Source organism: Notolepis coatsorum (assembly GCF_963971535.1).
Source record: "Notolepis coatsorum genome assembly, chromosome: 19".
NCBI classification, from domain to species: domain Eukaryota; kingdom Metazoa; phylum Chordata; class Actinopteri; order Aulopiformes; family Paralepididae; genus Notolepis; species Notolepis coatsorum.
This window is the reverse complement of record NC_140183.1, coordinates 34,913,954-34,935,559: the sequence shown is the minus strand read 5'-3', so window position 1 is coordinate 34,935,559 and position 21,606 is coordinate 34,913,954. Positions and strand designations below refer to the sequence as shown.

Genomic DNA, 21,606 nt, shown 5'->3' with positions numbered 1-21,606 from the left:
CAAAGTTAACGCGGTATTAATGCATTAACGCACAATTCTATTAATGCCACTATTCTTTTTAACTCACAATTAACTTAAAAAAATAATATATATATATATATATATATATATATATATATATATATATATATATATATATATATATATATATATATATATATATTTTTTTTTTTTAACTACCGGTAGACTTCACTCAGGTGTATTATTGATACTCTCATTGATACTATGTTTGTTTCTGACTCAAAGTGTGTGTGTGTGTGTGTGTGTATGTATGTGCGAGAGAGAGAGGGGGGGGGGTGAGAGATGAGGAAGGGGCAAGAGAGAAAGAGAGCTGGGAGAGTGTGTGTTTGAGAGAGAGAGAGAGAGCGAGAGGGGGGGGGGGGGGGGGGGTGGGTGAGTACTCAGCCATTGTGTGGGTGAATGTAACAAGTTCCTAACGTTTTCTTTCCCATATTATTTCATGCACACTTTATTCATTGTTTTAAATTATTATTTTCTTTAAGTTATTTTGTGCATCACTCTGTTTTGAATTTGATGCAAATTTGCAATGCATGAGGGTCATCCTTTTGTGTTAAATGGCTGCATAAAGCAAGCATTTGTTGAAGTCTATTACAGGAAATATACTCCAGGTTCAGATATGAAAGTAGGGTGGTGTCCCTTGTTATTGATAAGCAATTCAATTGATTGATCCAGATCCACCCACAGACCTCCTACTTATGATAAAAAAAATAAGAGACTCAGGACACACTAGAACCACCCAAGGATACTTCCTTTGAGATGAAGGAGGAGCCCACAGACCCCCAGGATATCAGTGTGTTACCTTTCTTTCTCTTATCTTGATGTTGTCTTCTACTTCCTCTGCTCCATCATATTTGTATGTCTTTGTCTCCATAGGTGTGTCTCCTCTCATTCTTTCATTTCATCAAACTCTGTTCACATGTAACCTAACTATTTGGAGCACTTTATTCTGGTATCTCTCTTATAAATGGAACACATCCTGTGTTCCCCCTGTTGGATTGGATTGCAGCCAGGAGCTAAACAGATAGAAGGCATCCCAGCTGTGATGGTATTAGGTCTTAGCTAAAGGGGTCAGTGGTCTTATTTTTCTTGGTCTGATTGCTTCCTGTTAAGTTGAAAAAAGTAGTAGAACGCGCTTACCTCACTAGACTTGACACTGGGTGCTGTAACCTCTAATATCATACATAAAAATAGGGAAATAATGTCCAGGCATGCACTCCAGGTTTTTCCAAATTTATTGGCAGCCTGTAATCATGACGTTTCGGTGTGAACACACCTTCTTCAGAATGGCTTTCATGAAGCATGAAGGGTAAGTGACCCTAGTATATACAAGACAAACAGGAAGTGACAACATAGGAAGTGACAACACATTCCCACAAGAGATCTGCAAAAAAGTACAAAATACCACTTACAAGCACAACCTTTTCAGAATATGTAAATAAAAAAGAAGCGTGTAAATCAAAAAGAAACATGTAAATCACAAAGGGATATATCTATATATATTTATTAGAGCTGGGCCGTTAACGGCGTTAACGTGCTGCGTTAACGCTATACTAGTATCGCGCGGTAATATAATTAACGCATTAATCTAAAAAAAAATATATATTCTTTCTGTTTTGCTCCTGAGAGTGTGCTAGATACTGTACTGTACTGGTAATATTATTTATTTGTGTTAACTTCTGAATAAAACAACTTATTAAACACAAGTACATCTTATTGAACATTATTTTGATATTTCATTACCAATTATCATAGCAAAACAGCTTTTTCAAACAGTCTGTAATGCATTTTGGAAACGGGAGATGGGCTCATGGTGTAATGGGCCACCTGGCCTGAGAAACATAAGGAGGAAAGAAAAAGTAAGAACTTACTTCTGGTCATTATTTGGGTAGAACACACATATTTTGAATGCCTTCGGCAGTTTTTTTTTTTTTTTTAGCCATTTTAATCTAGATTAATCTAGATTAAATCCAGGATTGCAGATAGATTAATCTAGATTAAAAAAATTAATCTATGCCCACCTCTAATATTTATATATATTTTATACAGAGTAGGCCTACATCTACATCAATAGACAATAAACTGGATGACATCCGAGCAAGGATTCAATATCAAAGAGACGTTAGGGACTGCAATGTCCTTTGCTTCACCGAAACATGGCTAACACCGGAGGTTCCAGATCACGCGATTCAACCAGCTTCTTTATCCATAGGAAGGATCGGACACAATCAGAGTCCGGTAAACAACGTGGTGGAGGTATTGCCTTCATGTTTAACAAAAATTGGAGTGATCCAACGAATGTGAAGGAATTATCCAACCACTGCTCCCCAGAACTGGAATATATAACCATCAAGTGTCGTCCTTTCTTCCTCCCGAGGGAGTTAACGGCGATCGTCCTGGTCGGAGTGTATATTCCACCGCAAGCCAACAACAACGCCGCGCTCTCCAGACTCCACGACGAGGTAAATAGTATACAAGCGACGAACGTTAACGCCGCCATTTTAGTACTGGGAGATTTCAATAGCGCCAATCTGAGAAAGGTATTGCCTGATTTCTACCAGCATGTGACTTGCAACACCAGAGGCGGTAACATCCTAGATCACTGTTACACGCAATTTAAAGGTGGCTACAAGGCTCCTTCTGATAGTGGCTTTGGCAAGTCAGATCACGCATCCATTTTCCTTACACCAAAGTACAGACAAAGAATTAAAACTACTCCCGTAGTCTCGCGAGAGGTGCAGAAATGGGATGTGACGTCAGAGGATACGATCCGGTCAGTGTTTCACAACACAGACTGGATTGTGTTCCGCGACACAGATAACATTAATGCCTACACGGAGACAGTGCTGGACTATGTCTGTACTAGGGTGAAAGAAACAATCCCCACTACCAAAATGAAAGTTTACCCAAATCAAAAACCCTGGGTAGACAAATCCGTCCGTGAAGCTCTGAGAGAGCGCACCAAAGCATACAATGACGGCCTAGTGGCAGGCAACATGAATGACCACAAGGTGGCGCGACACAACGTAAGGAGGACAGTGTCAGAGGCCAAACGGCGCTACAGGGATAAAATTGAACTCCAGTTTGAACAAGCTGACTCTAGAGCTATGTGGCAGGGGCTCAAAACGATGACAGACCACAAAGGCGCCTCCCTCAAACTGAACAGTGACATCTCCTTAGCAAACGACCTCAATACCTTCTATGCGAGGTTTGATGCTGGTAATAACAACACCAGCTCACAAGCCTCGGCAATGGGGGGGGGGGGGTCGGCTGCTGATGGAGGCGCAGTGTTCAGGGTAACAGAGCATGAGGTGAGGCGGACCTTTAAAAAAGTGAATATCAGGAAGGCAGCAGGTCCGGACGGCATCCCCGGCCGCGTCCTAAAAGTCTGTGCCGACCAACTGGCCCCAGTATTCACTGACATATTTAACCTGTCCTTAGAACAGGCTGTCATCCCCACCTGCCTGAAGAAGTCCACTATTATCCCTGTACCCAAAAAATCCAAGCCTGCTTGCCTCAACGACTACCGCCCTGTAGCTCTCACCTCCATAGCCATGAAGTGCTTTGAGAAGCTAGTAAAGGGCTACATCTGCTCCTCCCTCCCCATCAACATGGACCCCCTGCAATTTGCATACCGCCCCAACAGGTCCACGGAGGACGCCATATCCCATGTGCTGCACACAGCAGCATCACACCTGGACAAGAGGCAGGGGAACTATGTGAGAATGCTATTCATCGACTACAGCTCGGCATTCAATACCATAGTCCCCTCCATACTCATAGCCAAGCTCAGGGACCTGGGCTTGGGCTATGACCTCTGCCAGTGGGTCTTGGACTTCCTGACTGGCAGACCCCAGGTGGTGAGAGCAGGCAACTGCACCTCCTCATCCATCACCCTCAACATAGGGGCCCCCCAGGGCTGTGTTCTGAGTCCCCTCCTCTACTCCCTGTACACACACGACTGTGTGGCTCAGCGGAGTAGCAATACAATCGTCAAATTTGCTGACGACACAGTGGTGGTGGGCCTGATCTCTGCCAACGACGAGAGGGCCTACCTGGAAGAGGTCAAGGTCCTGGCGGGATGGTGCCAGGAAAACAGCCTCTCCCTGAACGTCAGCAAAACAAAGGAGATGATTGTGGACTTCAGGAGGTCGGGGGTCAAGGACTACAGCCCCCTCAGCATCGACGGGGCACCGGTTGAGAGAGTCAACAGCTTCAAGTACCTCGGAGCCTACATATCCGAGGACTTGACATGGACCATACACATTAACAGTGTGGTGAAGAAGGCACGACAACGCCTCTACTTCCTCAGGCGCCTAAGGAAGTTCCAAGTCAGCCAGAAGATCCTTAAGAACTTCTACTCATGTACAATAGAGAGCATCTTGACCGACAACATCACCTCCTGGTTTGGGAACAGCACTGCAAAAGACCAAAGCAGACTACAAAGAGTGACACGTTCAGCCGAACGCACAATTGGAGGGGGGCTCCCCACCCTCCAGAACATTTACTACAAGCGTTGCAAGGGGAAGGCTAAGAGAATTATTAAGGACTCGAGCCACCCGAACAACTGCCTCTTTGAACTGCTGCCGTCAGGCAAGCGATACAGGAGTCTCAAGGCGAGCACAGAAAGACTCAGAAGTAGCTTCTATCCCCAGGCCATCAGGCTGCTAAACGAACAATGAATGAACACTACACAACAACAACCACCAAACACACATAGCACACACATCCACACGCACACACTCACTTTAAACAAACACACTGTAGCACCCACTACACACACTTTATAGCACACACCCACTTTAAACAAACACACTGTAGCACCCACTCCCCACACTTTATATTTATGGATGAAGGATTGCACTACAACTCGTACACCTTACTGTAAATTGTACCTAAAATTGTACCTCATCCCATTTCTGCTTTGCACTAGATAGTACTGTACATTAGTACACTGCATAGTATTGTGTATTGTATATTATATGGTAACTCAGAACATTGTACATATGTCTATACCGAACAACTGTGACCTCATTTTCTTCTTCTAAATTCATGCTATATTATGTTATTATGTTATTGATACTATCTTGTCTAGCACAGTCTCTGGAGCGTAACAGTAAGAAGCATTTTGTATGAAAGTATTCTGTACTTCTGTATGACAACTATTAAAGAACTTGAACTTGAACTTAAACTCATGACCCATATAAGCCATCTTTCAATTATAAATATAAAGAATGATAAATGAAAATAAATAATAAACAATCGAATGAAATGAAATAATCAAATGAAACAGGTCAAAACATTTTCCCCATTGAGGCCTCTAGGCTCTAAACAATCCAGATAATGAATATAAAAGCATTCCCTTTGTAGCAAGAGCCTGTCTCTGTCGCCGCCTCTTGGTGGTCTCAAGACCAGAAAATTGCCATTTGGAATATTAGCCATAAAATGGGTAAATTTTTTGGGAAAATCTGTTTTAACTAACTGGTCCCTTAAGTTAGGTTGCCATTTGTAGAAGTATTTGGGTGGTTCCTGGAACACACCTCCGATCTTAGGATCTGACTTTAAAATGTACCAGTATTTGTTCACAATATCACGCATATCTCTAGAAATAGGGCTGAAGGTGGACACCAATGCTACTGAGTTGCTTTTTACTTTGTCTTTATGTGTAAAAAGTAGGGATGCTCGATATTGGCTTTTTTACCGATACTGATATACCGATATTGTCCAACTCTTAATTTCCGATACCGATATCAACCAATATCGATATATGCAGGGTTTCCCCCCCAAAAAACGGAATAATTTCAGGTAATTAACATTACATATCTCTTGTTGTGGAATTAACACAACATTATGCATACTTTTGACAATAAATAAAATCTGAATTTGTTCTTACTTGCTTGCCTGGGTAAATAAAGGTTCTAGAAATGTTAAAAAAAAAAAAAATTAAAACCGATACCGATATTTTCCGATATCACATTTGAATGCCGATATCGGCCGATAATATCGGTAGGCCGATAATATCGGACATCCCTAGTAAAAAGGGATTGTCTGTTTATCTGTTTAGTTTTATTAAGAGAATTCTCAATAAGGGCCTCACTATATCCTCTAGAGATCTAAAGTTCTGACAAAGCTCCTTGGCTTGTGTATCAAAAATGTCATCTGTAATACAGATACGTTTATATCTCAAAATCTGACTAAATGGAAGGCTCCTCTTGAGCTCTGGTGGGTGATAACTGCTATAATGGAGGAACGAATTTCGATCAGTCTCTTTTTTGAAAACTTCGGTATGGACAATATTGTCTCTCTTTTTCACCAATACATTTAGGAATGCTATGGAATGTGAATCATAATTCATAGTAAACTTAATAGTCTCTCTCTGAGAGTTGAGAAACAAGTGGAACTCTTCCAGAGCCTCTTTAGTGCCTGACCATACAACAAATAAATCATCAATATACCTCCAATAGGCTTTAATGTGTCCAACATATGGATTATTATTGAAAATTGAAAAGTTGCCCATCAGCTGCTCCAGATCTTTTGCCTATATCTAGTGTTTTATGCACAAAAGCGATGATCTTTTCCAGCAAATATCTTAATTACAATTAGATTGTATTAACTAAGCAGGTGAAATGTTTACAGGTCAAGTATTTAAAGATCGTTATTTGCGCTTCCGTTCATCTTGTTATCAATAGGCTTTGAAACTCATACTAAAATCTGTCTGAGCATAACATGTGGGGAACGAGGGAATCCAATCACGGTTTATGTTTCTGACAACATTTTGGGCAAGAAATAGGACACAATTGTTGGATCTTCATATTTGATCTGCGATTGAATCGCATCAGAATGATCAATTGAAAGATTTGAACGGAGGTTCACTCGAGTTGGAAATATTTGAGTGAGCTTGATTAACCTACCTATTTATTTAAAAGCCATGTATAAACTATGACACAAAGAAGCACCATAATAATACAGCTAGAAATATAAATTCGACCTTACTATAGCCTAAACAAGTAGCCACTATTATGAGAAGTTAATTTCAGACCCTGGCTGTAAGACTATTGCAGTGATTAATATCATTAAGGACAAATATATTGTTTCACATTAATAAACATATTTGGACTAATGTTCTTTAAACCAGTTGCTGTTTTGCCTTACTGGTTATTTTGAACTAACAATATATTTACTCAGAAGTGTGTGCCTATATTGTGTCACTATGGTATGGCATGTAACATTCAAGTCACTTAATGCACATAAGCCAAATAGTGGATTCTTTCCTTGGTTGCTGTCTCCCTCTGCCCCAGATATACCCTCCAACTTCCTATCAATCATTATAGAAGAGGCTCAGGACATCAATTACATCCTGGATTAGATGTTGTCTAAAGATCTAAAAACATCCTGTGTGACAAATATGTAATTACAGAGGAAATCAGAAAGTGGGCAAATACTTTTCCATGCTACTATAAATACTTAGTTGCTGTCTCCCTCTGTTCCAGATTCACTCAGCGACCTACTGATTATTAAGAAGGAAGAGGCTCAGGACACACTACTAGACCCACCCGTGGATATTTCCATTCGGCTGCAGGAGGAGCCCTCAGACCATCAGGATATCAGTATGTTACTTTTATTTTTCTTGTCTTTATTATCTTATTGTTCTCTTGCAATATAATTCATAGCCTGCCCATGACATATGTTTACACAATACATCCCCTTCATTCTTTATGTCATCATAGTTCTTCTTACATTGTTCTTATAAAGATTTGATTTTATGATTCTTTATGTTATCATCGTGCTTCTTACACTGTACTTATAAAGGTTTGATTTGATCATTCTTTTTGTCATCATAGTGCTTCTTACATTGTTCTTATAAATAATTAACCTCTTGAGCCCTAGCCCTATTTTCTGAAAATCCGCCTAAAATACATACCTAAGTAAATGGAAGATTGCTCCACTTCTACAAGGTCCATTTGCATGTTCTTGGATTCTTGCACATCTATGGATCTCAGGGAATGTATTCCCAGTGTCAGAAATATTGTTATTTTTATTTTTCATCTTTGACGGTGAATAACACCATGCTAAAAATGACCAGACATGAAAAACGTAAGGTTATGAATATAACCAAGTTATATGAATACTAGTGACGCTCAGCGTCATCTGCACTAACCTCACTTTGTGCATTTGCACTGAATAAAAATTCACAATGTACCTTTACATACCAACATTCGTCTGGCCACACCCCCATCCGCTACCTTCATAAGCAGGTGTGTGGCCACACACTTGCCTCCTTCCCAATCTTTCACCACAAGGCGAGATCAAAGGCCGCAGTGGCGTCCAGACGCTGAGCGTCACTAGTATTCATAGAACTTGGTTATATTCATAACCTTACGTTCTATATCATACTAGCTTCCGCTCAGCGTCATCTGCACTACGGGAGCTGAGCGGGAGCTTGAAGCTCGACAAATGTACCCCACTGAGGCCCCCCACAACCATCAGAACCGGGGAGGACCGAGCCCCCCCGACCCTCCCTAATGGAGGATACCCCCCCTATTAGAGGACGGGAGGGAGACGGATCCGACCGTGCAAAGAGAAACTCGAGCAACTCAACGCACAGGGTGAGCAGACCGTGGCTTGACCCCACGACTACCCACACGCACAACCCGCATGCCACCAGGGAACGAACGGAAGGAACAACCCTCGTTACCGCCCCCAAAAACACAGGGTTGAGAGCAACTCAACCCTGTGGCAAGGCCGTAGCAGCGGAGCGCGAAGGAAGACCCAGACATACTGAAGGGACTGGATCCCCCGGAAAAAGGGGGCCCGGAGAGGTCAACGACGCCACAGCATCAAGACCTCACCAGGCGGTCACTTAGTGACACCGCCCCCCACATCGCCAGCGTATTCAGACAGGGCCCCTCCAAGAGCGGGCCCTTCCCCCCACTAGCACGCCGCCTGGCACACTGACCCTGGCAAACTCAGGCAGTCAGCATGGCCGTAACTCGAAGCACTCAAAAGGCTACACTACAGCGGAAGCAGGCAGTGCACCGGGGAGACGACCCCAGAGGGGGTCGATCCCTCAAACCAGGCAGCAGGCGTTTGACCCGAGCCTGGAGCACTGCGGACAAGACAGGCGCCAAAAGGGGTCAACTGAAACAGCCCCCCCGGCGGAAGGGGCGTATGCTGGCATTGTTGCGCACCATGACAAAGTCTCCACCAAAAAACCCAGACCCAGAGGGGCCGAGGCAGAGAAGGGTGACACGATTGGCAGATGTCATGAACGTGCAGGGGCACACTCAACCGGGTAACCCAGGAGTTGACTCTTCTCCAACACACCAGGGAATCAACCACCCTCTTGGTACCACATGCGGTGGTTGTTCCTATAACCCCTCAAGAAAAAACTCCAAAACACACGTGCGGGTACACACTGGCTATACCGCAGTACAAGTGTTTTAGTTTTCAAAAAGGGGTTATTCCAGGCCTACGGGTCGACGAAACACAACTTCGGACTGGGGCCGGCGGCTCGGGAAGCACACATGGATGCCAGAGGAGGTCCATAAGACCACCCAAACAGCCCCCTCTTCGCCATGCGTAAGAGAGGAGCGAAAATAATGGAAAACCAGCCCTTTTATGATAACGCAGGGTACAACCTGTACCCAACAAAGGGTCTCCATAACGCCCAACCCTGTGACACCCGGGCCGACCCGGCATTTTCCCCCCCAAAAAAAGCACAAGTCCCTCAGGGTACCAGAACAGCAGATCTGCGTCCCCGGCGGACAATGGGTTAACTGACCTGGACCAGAGTGACCAGAACCAGTCCCGTGCCCTAATCACGCCGACATCCCCACTCCAAGAGAGGGGGTAGGTACGCCTGTCGATCTAAAACATGAAAAGAGGGCGCCACCCAGACGGTCCCATTCGTACCGCGCTCAGTGGCCCACCCCAAGGGCGTGAGACCCCTCTACCTATGTTTTGATCTATTCCGTTAACATCCCCCAGATATGAACGAGAATTTGTCGAGACCTAGTAACAAGCGCTCGGAAGAGAAAACCTCCATCCCAGTTGCCCTATAAAAACGCCGTTTTAATAATGAGCAACCAAGGCGTACCAGCACTATGCGTGATTCTTATCAGAAACACCCCGAGCCAGCACTATGTACGCGTCGAGACCCAAACACATCAATGGATAGTCTAACCAGACACCAGACATTGGTCCTTCAAGTCGCCTGGGAGAACGACAAGGAGTTGTCGTGCTTCATATTCTTTCCTTTTTTTATTAAAAAAGAAAGAAACACAGACTGACATGAATCCCACGTGACACGGCTGAGGGTAAAAATTCTTTAAATTTTTACATCCCGCCACCCTCACCACAGAGAGGAGACGGGAATCCTCAGAGAGACTTCCCACGTGAGCCATGAATTGAAAATATCACTGTTTAAGCAACAGAGCACACAACTAACCTCTACCTTTATGTGAAGAACCTAACCTTCAGGTCGAGGCAGAAAAAAACCTTTTTCAACCGAGTGTAAGCTGCAGGCCTTGCTTAAGCTCTAACATGAAATGTAGCGACCAACAAGACTTAAAGTCTAGCCCTTCTATCAAACCCACACTAGCAAAAGGTTCACACATCGTATCCCCATCATATGTAGTGAATAAACACACAGTTTGTAACAAAAAATAGTCCCTCCCAGGAGGGACCTTTTATTTCTTTAACAAAATCATACGATGGGCCGGGAAGGGAACAGGGGGGACCACAGAGGGAAAAAAGTCACTTTAGCGACGCCTGCCACGAGCCGCTCGGGACTTGCCACCCCGGGGAGCCCCGGAGGGACGGTAAAGGATAGGAGGCTGGTCACGACGATCCCTACCGTCACCTCCGAGCGTGGATGGGCCGGCTGCAGTGGCGGAGGCGCCCTCTCTCCTCCTGGCCTTCTTTGCTGAAGGTCCAGCAGTGGCGGTGGTAGCAGCGGCGGCTACGGCGGCGGAACCCCGACGACGAGCCTTCCGTCTGACTCCACCGGCGACATCGGGCGGGGGGAAATGAGGCTGGAGCACGGAACACTCCTCCTGCATTTCCCTGCAGGTTGAGGTCATCAGCTGCAACGCCGACCCAAAGAGCCCAGCATCGGAGAGGGGTGCCGTCAGAAGTGGAGTCCTCTTCCTTTCCGGCACACACGCCTGCTCCAGCCAAAGGTGGCGCTGGGCTAGAGTGGCCAGGGCGCGTACTTTCCCAGCGGCGACGGACTGCAGCTGGATCAGATGCAGGATGGCTCCTGCCGACTGGGCGAGCTGATCATGTTGCAAATCGATCAGCTCCGTACCGCCCGTCAGTATCCCGGACATGAATCTCGCCAGCTGCGCGATGTTAGAAGTGGCAGCCAGAGATTGAGTCGCGGAGATAAATGACTGGTCACTCCAGTAAGCCAACCGCCTCGCCGATTTCCCTTGGGGAACCGGCTTCCGTAACGGCTCCCACACCACCTCAGGACAAAGGAGAGCTGCCATCGGCCTATCAAGCCGAGGCACCCCCTCCTTCATACCGTCTACCAAACCCACCACCCTCGTGACTCGCACGTAGACGGGGGTGAGGCCCATGATGTGGGAGACCACCTGTCCCTGACGGACATAGGCCTCCATCGAGGGGAAAAATGGACAGACAACACCCATCTCTCTCACAGGACGGCATTGCCATAGATGACCTATGAGATCATCAGGGACAGGAACAGGCAGTGGCTGCGGCAGCGGCACGCCGTTTGCGACTGCCGCCGCCGCCACCATAAGCTCGGGGAACAAAGCACGCAGTTCCCCCTGCATACTTTCCCCCACCGAGCTTGCGTCCCTCACATGCAGCAGACTACTGGTTACAGAGCCACATTCTGATGTGGCTGATAGCAGGGCATCCCGCCGCCGAGTCGGAGGTTCTAACCCAACATCCGTGTACGAGGGACCCCAAGGAGACCTATCACCCCCCTCCAGTGTTACCTGGACGGGCGGCGGACATGTCTCCACCGGGTGTCAAATAAGAACCCGTCTGCTTCTACCACGTAGTCCTCTGTTTCCATCGGCCATGGAGAATCAGACGCATCCTCATCCGGCTCCAGCAACTCACCAAAACCAGGGCGTTCGCGTCTACAAGCCACCATCTTACGACGGGAGCGAGCCGACGCAAAAAGTTTGCGTCTCAAATCCTCCGCCACCAGAGGAGCCGGCCGCCCAACAGCGGACGACTCTCCGGCGGCAAAGGAACCAGAGCCGGAACCAGGCCATCGCACAGGAGATGGCGCCGGTGCACCAGCTCCTTGGAGAGGCAAACTACCTATCGGACGTCTACCGGGCGCGGCTGCCGACCACGAAAGTGGCCTCAACCCCGCTCCAAGACGCACGACAGAGGAGGCAATGGAGAACCGCTGGTGAAGGGTAACGTTGCTAGCGCGACCCTCCGAGGTAAACATTATGACTTAGCTTTTTTCTTTTTAAAGTTATGAGAGAAAGAAAAAAGCAAGAAAAAATGTAAACACGTGACTCAACTTTCTTCAGCTTAACACTTTAATCGCCGATGACGTGTTTAGACGTCATTCCTAGCCATGCTCATTCTGCCGAAGACGCCGTAACTCGTCTTTGATGTCAATATTTCAAAAATCTGTGATCGAAATCATATTTCTCCTCCGGGGTCCTGAGATATACATCTGATCTCCACTCAACTCTCTAGCGGTTCAAGAGCGCCATCTGGTGGCCGATCGGCAGATCGCCAACAGGAAGTGACTTGTCAAACAGGAAGTGCTCATCCATAAATCGTCCGGGCACTCGCGATCATTAGCAGGACTCTATCTCAACACACTGGATAATCAATCGCTCGCCCTAACTCAATAAACAACATTATTTGGACGTATATAGTATTATACAACCTGGAAATGGTTCATCAGGATCAACATCCCATAATCGAAAACTGTCTACTCCAAGCTGATCGTCCAACGGCGCAAGGAAGATACGTGAGTTTCAACGTTATTTTCTAACGTCTTCTATACTAACTGATCTGATGATCATATGACCCACACTAGATGAATGGTATAACGTTGCCCACGGAATTATAAACGCCCCCTCGCCCATCCGGTCAATATCAGATGATACGTAATAACTTCTAGAAGTACCTCCAGTTGAAATTTTTCATCTGGCACCGATCGCTACCAAACTGTATTTGATCATCAATATAGTGCATTTGGGGCTATAAATCAAGTTCTGGAGAAAGCTGCAGAAAACGATAAAAACATACTTATACTTTAGACCGTATTTTAGTATGAATATGTGAATGAAAAAGTATAACATTGATACACCCTGAACAATACATATAGGACATTGAATGGGCCATAATAATGTCAATTTAGCAATAGAATTAAAAAAGTTATAGCCCTGCAAAGAAGGGGAACTTCTCCATAGACAAATAGAGCTGGCTAGGGATGGTAAATTATGAATTTAACCATGGCGATCAAAGTGTTAAACAACCTCGTCAAGTGATGTATATAACAGGCACTTCCTTGTGGTGAAAGTGAAGAAGGAGGCGAGTGTGTGGCCACACACCTGCTTATATGAAGGTAGAGGATGGGGGTGTGGCCAGACGAATGTTGGTATGTAAAGGTACATTGTGAATTTTTATTCAGTGCAAATGCACAAAGTGAGGTTAGTGCAGATGACGCTGAGCGGAAGCTAGTATGATATAGAACTGCCACTGGGCTCTGCCTTTATTTCTTTATTTCAGATCCCCATTAGTCACTGCCTCAGCAGCAACTATTCTTCCTGGGGTCTGGATACAAACATATACAAATCTAACAATAATAATCAATAAAACAACATAAAATAAAACAAATATCAATAAAACACCAATAAAACATACAAACAAATATAGAACAATAACAAATATACAAACATATAGAACAAATCAAATATCATATAAACAACAAACAGAAACATCTAAGAGAAAACTTAAACTTGTGCAAAAACAGCTTGACATTCCATATACTAATATTCCTCATAACCATTAGACAAAGACATTCCAAATGAATACATAACCCAACACAATAATTCATTCATCAGACACAGATTAGACTTACCAAAATCAATCTCTTTCTGCATTACAGCTTTTCTTAGTCTCTTCTTGAATCCAACTTTACTGGTAATTGAAACTCAATATTGTGGGAGTCTATTCCATTAGGACATTGCCCTGTACATTACAGTCTTCTTTAAGGCTTCAGTTCTGGGTTTCGGCAGGGCGAACTGACCCCTCAAGGCTTGTCTAGTGCCATAGTTATGACCATCACTAGTAAGCAACAGCTGCGAAAAGAGGCATACAGGTTTATGTAAAGCAGTGGTTCTCAAACTGTGGTACGCGTACCACTAGTGGTACTTGGTGGTACTGCTGGTGGTACTTAAAAAATTAAATAAATAAATGTTTGCAGTCAGGCCACTGAACTTAGAAGCAGGCCAGGCCAGTGTTTCTAGTTGCGGCGGTGCAATAGTTAGATAACCTAAGTGGGGAACAACCAGGAGATCACTGTGACAGAGAGTAATGCAGTAAACAGTCATAAATCTTTTATTCAACTTCAGCCCTGATCATAACCATTTTTATTTTTAGATTTTTTTGTAATGTCAGATAAAAAATGAAATACTCCCACTTTTCTGAAAAGAGTTGTTGTTAAATCTGACATTACAAAAAATCCATCAAAATCTGTGTTGTTGCTAATCATTGACACATGCCTAGCCTGTAATATCCCCCCCAGAAACATTTACTTTGCATTTGATATATTGAAAATATTTTAAATTTTGTGTGTTTTTTTAACAATAATTTGTGATGCCATCACACAAACTGGCATTTAAAGGGTTACAATTCGAAAATGTATTGAATATGTGTTTTTCTTTTTTTTCTTTTTTTTTACAATAATTTGTGATGCCCATCACAAACACTGGAATTTAAAGGGTAAACATTCTAAAATTCCTGCACCAGAATGCAGGAAATGAAGTCTTTGTAACAAAATAATTCCTGGTGGGGGACCCCCACTTAGAAAGTGGCCTGACTGGGGCTATATTTCACACTATATTTCCCAGCCTGAATTATTTCCCCAGTCCGGCCCTGCTTATGTGAGTTGTCAACATGCTGTGTGTGTGTGTGTGTGCGTGTGTGCGTGCGTGCGTGCGTGCGTGCATGTGTGTGTGTGTGTGTGTGTGTGAGAGAGAGAGAGAGAGAGAGAGAGAATGAAGGACATTGCTTCAGAGAGAGAGAGAGAGAGAAATACAGTTGTTCTTAATTTTCTCACTTGCTATGTGAGAATGTTAGTTATTATGTTCTCAATGCCCCTTCCATTGTATGAGTTGTGTGGAAGAGTTTGCTAGTTCTAGTGCTACCCCTTTGTACATTGTGGCTGTGTCTGACAAAAGTTAACAATAAATAATGGTATTAGGAATACATTTGCCTCCTGCGTGAACTGTGCATAGCTGAATAGACTATTTTAACGTCGGCCATATGGTGGTACTTGGAGAGCCAGCTACGTTCTCAGGTGGTACTTGGTGTAAAAAGTTTGAGAACCACTGATGTAAAGCATAAATATTTCAACAAAATCAGACTACACACTAGTCTCTCATTGACTCTCATCCGTGACAGTTCAGCACCTTGTTGATATCATGTGTACAAAAAAATCGAAGCAAATTAATAAAGGGAAGATGATTAAACAGAAGGTTTTGTGATACAGTACTGAATTCTGCCAACCGGACACATGCAATTTGAAATATGATTATAGAATATAGAATATCAGGCCTATAAATGACCTTATTGTGGCCAAGTCGCACATCTATGGATTGGGCCAAATCTCCTCTTTCCAATGGCAGTTAAATCTGGATTTAGTATCACCAGGCATGCAGCACAAACCGTGAATGAAATCTACTGTAAGTACAGTTACTTTTTTATAATGGACATTTCTACGCCATCTTTCATCAGATTGCAACACCGTTTTTTGCTAGACGTTCACAGAAAGGTAGAGAAACTAACTGCATTCTAATGTATGCCAATAACATACACATTCAGGTTTGTGGTAGAAAAATAAGATAAATTAAAAAGTAAATCCACAAGTCATATGATTGACAGGAGCTGGCTTGAGCTGGGTAGTGTTGTTTTTAGAAATTCCAACGGCCATCGAAAGCCCTGGGTCTCCTCTCCTCATATGACTACAAACAAAATGGCGGCGCACATTTCCTAGCATCAATATTCGCTAGTTTCTTTGTAGTGTTTTTTTTAGCCTCAACTCTCATTCATTACATTTGGAGGTTCTAGTTTTCCTTCCTATATATCCATTATATCCTTGACTACATCACACCCCTTAATTATTAATAAAGGTCAATCTAAAAACGGCCTTAACCTGAGGATAAAGGGGTCTTTATTCCTGGGCCAAATTAAAATCACCTGTATCATAGCTGTGATGTAACCACTCTTGCTCCAAATACTGTTTAGTCTGGACTTTATAGAATAAATCAAATACATTGTGAATTTAGCTCTGAACTGGTGCATGAAACTAACTCTAAGCACTGTGGAGAACTCTACCCCCAATAGAGGTGCATGCAGGTCTCCCTTCCCAGGGCAAAGTTCTCCTTTTTGAACGAGAAGTCCCCGTTCCAGAGTGCAGCTCTAAGGCAAGATGTCTTTCTGGTGGTCTGCCTCAGTGTCTTTGAGCTGTCTTCTCCGCATCTCCCCAGCTGATACCCCGTTTCTTCAGCTCTGCCTCAGTGTCTCTCCTACTGCTGTTCTTCCTGTTCTCGTCATAGATGATCTGTACCAGGCTGCGGTGTTTGGCCTCGCTGGGTGGAGGAGATATGGGGCGTTAGCTGGCCCCTGCGGCTGTAGCTGCCTCCTCCTCCAGCCTGTAGGTTGGTCTCCACGGAGGACGGCGAGGGCCGTCTGGTGGTCTGGGTCTCTGACGTCTGAGGGGCTGCTGCTGGCATCTCTCCCCTGAGAGAGCCCTTTCTGACCAGCACAGACTGCCTGCCGACCTCCCTCTCTGCCACAGCTGATCCTGAAGACGTGCCACAGACAGCTGCTAGTGAATGTCTGGACCTTCTTGCAACGTCTTCTTTGCCATTCTCCATGTTTCCTTTCCTTCTGATGTCAGGAGTTCTCATTCTGTTACTGAAGAAAAAGCACCAGCGGTCCTTCTTTGGTGTTCTTGGTCTGTCATCTGGCCCAAATCAATCTCAGCAGCGCCTCCATTTGATAGTATAAAACTGAGTTCTTTGGATTGATATGATGAGCCAGGAGACGAAGGTGAAGTCAATCGATGGTATTTATTGACAGGAACACAGAGAACTAGGAACAGTCCTGGAGACCACAGCCCTCCATGGGGGCTGTGAGGCTGTAGAATGATGACACAATCATGCTTTTATACTATGTGGGTTCCAAATTTAGCGAGCCACTGGTTAAAAATGATGATCAGACAGGCTTGGTCACTCGACCCACTGGCCACATGTAGCGTGAGGGAGACGACCAGAGGAGCTTAGATAGAAGAGCTTAGAAGATATTAGATATTAATGATTATATTAATGAAATATCTATCATAACAATAAAGTGCATATCATTGTCTCATTCAATAAAATACCTTCAATTTGGCATTTGTAAACTTATTACAATAAAGTGCATTTACAACCTGTAAATGGATTCAACTATTTTCATTCTGTTTTCAGGCATCACAAGTCTGTATAGCGGCCCCTCGTGCTTATGAGGAACATGTTGCGACATTCCCAACTAACGTTATACCACACATTACGGCAGCTAGTTACGACAAGCTCACGGTGGCTAATTAGCCAGGGTAACGCTAATCGTTACTAAATTCTCATACCAACACAACTTTCTAATATCCACATTATACTCAATTCTCATGTTAACTCTGTGATGGAAGAATGACTTTGTTAATATGAGAATTGAAGTTCAGTTCTGAATCTATGATAACCCAGAGACTTGTGACCTCAGATTTGATCCAAGGAATTAGTCCTCCCAGGTTCTTTATTAACGTTTCTTTTTTTGTTTTGGGGCCGATAGTGAATATCAGGAAGGCAGGAAGGACCGGACGGCATCCCCGGCCGCGTCCTAAAAGTCTGTGCCGACCAACTGGCCCCGGTATTCACTGACATCTTTAACCTGTCCTTAGAACAGGCTGTCATCCCCACCTGTCTGAAGAAGTCCACCATCATCCCTGTACCCAAAAAATCTATGCCCGCTTGCCTCAACGACTACCGCCCTGTAGCTCTCACCTCCATAGCCATGAAGTGCTTTGAGAAGCTAGTGAAGGGCTACATCTGTTCCTCCCTCCCCATCAACCTGGACCCCCTGCAATTTGCATACCGCCCTAACAGGTCCACGGAGGACGCCATAGCCCATGTGCTGCACACAGCAGCATCACACCTGGACAAGAGGCAGGGGAACTATGTGAGAATGCTGTTCATCGACTACAGCTCAGCATTCAATACCATAGTCCCCTCCAAACTCATAGCCAAGCTCAGGGACCTGGGCTTGAACTATGACCTCTGCCAGTGGGTCTTGGACTTCCTGACGGGCAGACCCCAGGTGGTAAGAGCAGGCAACTGCACCTCCTCATCCATCACGCTCAACATAGGGGCCCCCCAGGGCTGTGTTCTGAGCCCCCTCCTCTACTCCCTGTACACACATGACTGCGTGGCACAGCGGAACAACAACACAATCATCAAATTTGCTGATGACACAGTAGTGGTGGGCCTGATCTCTGCCAACGACGAGAGGGCCTACCTGGAAGAGGTAGAGAATCTGTCACAGTGGTGTCAGGAGAACTGCCTCTCCCTGAACGTCAGCAAAACAAAAGAGATGATTGTGGACTTCAGGAGGTCGGGGGTCAAGGACTACAGCCCCCTCAGCATTGACGGGGCACCGGTTGAGAGAGTGAACAGTTTCAAGTACCTCGGAGCCCACATATCCGAGGACTTGACATGGACCACACACATTGACAGTGTTGTGAAGAAGGCACGACAACGCCTCTTCTTCCTCAGGCGCCTAAGGAAGTTCCAAGTCAGTCAGAAGATCCTTAAGAACTTCTACTCATGTACAATAGAGAGCATCCTGACTGGCAACATCACCTCCTGGTTTGGGAATAGCACTGCACAAGACCGTAGCAGACTACAAAGAGTGACACGTTCAGCCGAACGCACAATTGGAGGGGGGCTTCCCACCCTCCAGAACATTTACAACAAGCGGTGCAGTGGTAAGGCTAGGAGAATCATAAAGGACTCCAGCCACCCGAACAACTGCCTCTTTGAACTGCTGCAGTCAGGCAAGCGATACCGGACTCTTAAGGCGAGCACAGAAAGACTCAGAAGAAGCTTCTATCCCCAGGCCATCAGGCTGCTCAACGAACAATAAACACTATGCAACAACCATCAAATGCACACAGCACACACACCCACACGCACGCACACACTCACTTTAAACAAACAACACACGGCAGCACCCACTCTCCACACTTTAGATCACCTAAACACACTTTATATTTATTGGTAAAGGATTTGCACTACAACTCGTACACCTTACTGTAAATTGTACCTAAATTGTACCTCATCCCATTTCTGCTTTGCACTATATAGTATTGTATATTAGTACATTGCATAGTATATTGTATATTGTATGGTAACTCAGTTACTTCTATTCTGCATCGAACATTGTACATATGTCTATACTGAACACTGTGACCTCTATTTTTACTTCTATTTTACATGCTATACTATTTTATTTCATACTTATCTTGTCTAGCACAGTCTCTGGAGCGTAACAGTAAGACCTATTTTGTATAAAAGTATTCTGTACTTCTGTATGACAACTATTAAAGAAACTTGAAACTTGAACTTGATAATTAGAAATTCAGTTTTGTTCTCATTTAGTTTCCGGAAGTTCTTACTCATCCATTTATTTATTGCCAATAAGCAGTCTGTAATGGAGTTAATAGCTGTATCATTTGGTTCAGCAGATATGTACAGTTGTGTATCATCCGCATAGCTATGGAGACCTACATTATGTTCTCTGATGATATCACCCAGCGGTAACATGTTTACTTTTATTTGAGGATCCAAATAAAAGCAGTGCTGTGGCTATTCTTCCTGGGGTCCATAACACGTAAAATACAGTTACAGACTTTATACACTCACAACATTCACATGGCATACAGACAATTAAAACAACAATAAATACTCCTTATCAAATTCATAATACAATACAACAATACATACTCCTAATCAATTCATAATACAATACAACAATACCTACTCCTAATTAATTCATAATACAATACAGAATAATATACTATTTAGCTTTTACATACATTATATATGTTCATATCAACCAATTATACAATCTTCTAATAATATATCCATATCAGACACATACCTTTTCATCTACGTATATCCCTATCTCTTTATCAGACACATACATTTTCATTTATGTACACACTATCTATCAGGAAATGTCAATTTCTTTGGTTGAAAATGTTGTTTTACCAAGATTCTGAACCGACATTTACTATTTTCCTGCTTAACATGTCTGGGAAGAGAGTTCCATTCCTGCATACCATGGAACATGACAGTTCGCTTCATTGCATTCAACCTCACTTTTGGAAGTGTAAAACCTTGTGCAGAAGCATGTCTGGTGGAATGGTTGTGTCTGTCAAGACTTATAGATACATTGTTACATTGAGGGGATCTTTGTAACAAGAATATTCCTAGTGAATACAAGGAGTGAGCAGAGTAACTTATGTTTGACAAGTAACCAAGTTCTGTATTAGTTCTGTACTCACAGCGAAGCGCTATACGTACCATTTGACATTTTTCAGTTTATTCATCATTACCTTCGACCATAATGCAGGACAATAGTCAAGATTTGACAAAACCAGAGCTTGAATTACCTGTTTGATAGAATTGAGTGGTAACAAATGAGCACATATTTTAACAACAGAAATCCCTCTTCCCATTTTCACTACTATATTGTTTATATGGTGTGACCATGACAATTTACTGTCTAATGTTACTCCTAGGAGTTTAGTCTCCTGGACTTGATTAATTACCACATCACTTATCAAAAGTTTCAAGACTGGGTTCATTCTTAGAGTATGGTTTGAACCGAAAATGATGCTACTTGTCTTTGATATGTTTAGAACTAGTTTGTTATTCTTTATCCATTCCATCACTGATTGCAACTCTGCCTTTAGGACCGTATTTTATTCATTGGCTGTAGAGGCTGATGTGTAAATCATTGAATCATCCGCATACATTGAAATATAGGACTTATTTAGGACAAGAGGCATGTAATTTGTAAATATGGTAGAGCAAAGGCCCAAGGCAACTTCCTTGGGGTACTCCACACCTTACCGTTTTAACTTCTGAGTAACTCCCATTAAAAAAAACTATTTGTTTCCGGTTTGCTAAATAAGTTTGAATCCAAGATAATGCAGATAAGGAGAAACCGTAACATTCAAGTTTTTTAAGTAAGAATTTGTGATCAATGATGTCGAATGCTGCAGTAAAATCAAGCAAGACAGCGCCAACTATTTTCTTT

General features: G+C 43.8%; 1 protein-coding gene across 2 annotated transcripts in view; it reads left to right on the top strand.

Moving 5' to 3' along the window:
- The window catches only part of LOC311245765 (uncharacterized protein), an 83,065-nt gene that overhangs the window by 52,511 nt on the left and 8,948 nt on the right, over positions 1-21,606 (top strand). For both annotated transcript variants that reach the window (XM_084335742.1, XM_084335743.1), the window contains exon 4: positions 7,509-7,625. In XM_084335742.1, coding sequence (XP_084191868.1) covers positions 7,509-7,625 — 117 coding nt within the window. The remainder of the gene's footprint in view (positions 1-7,508; positions 7,626-21,606) is intronic.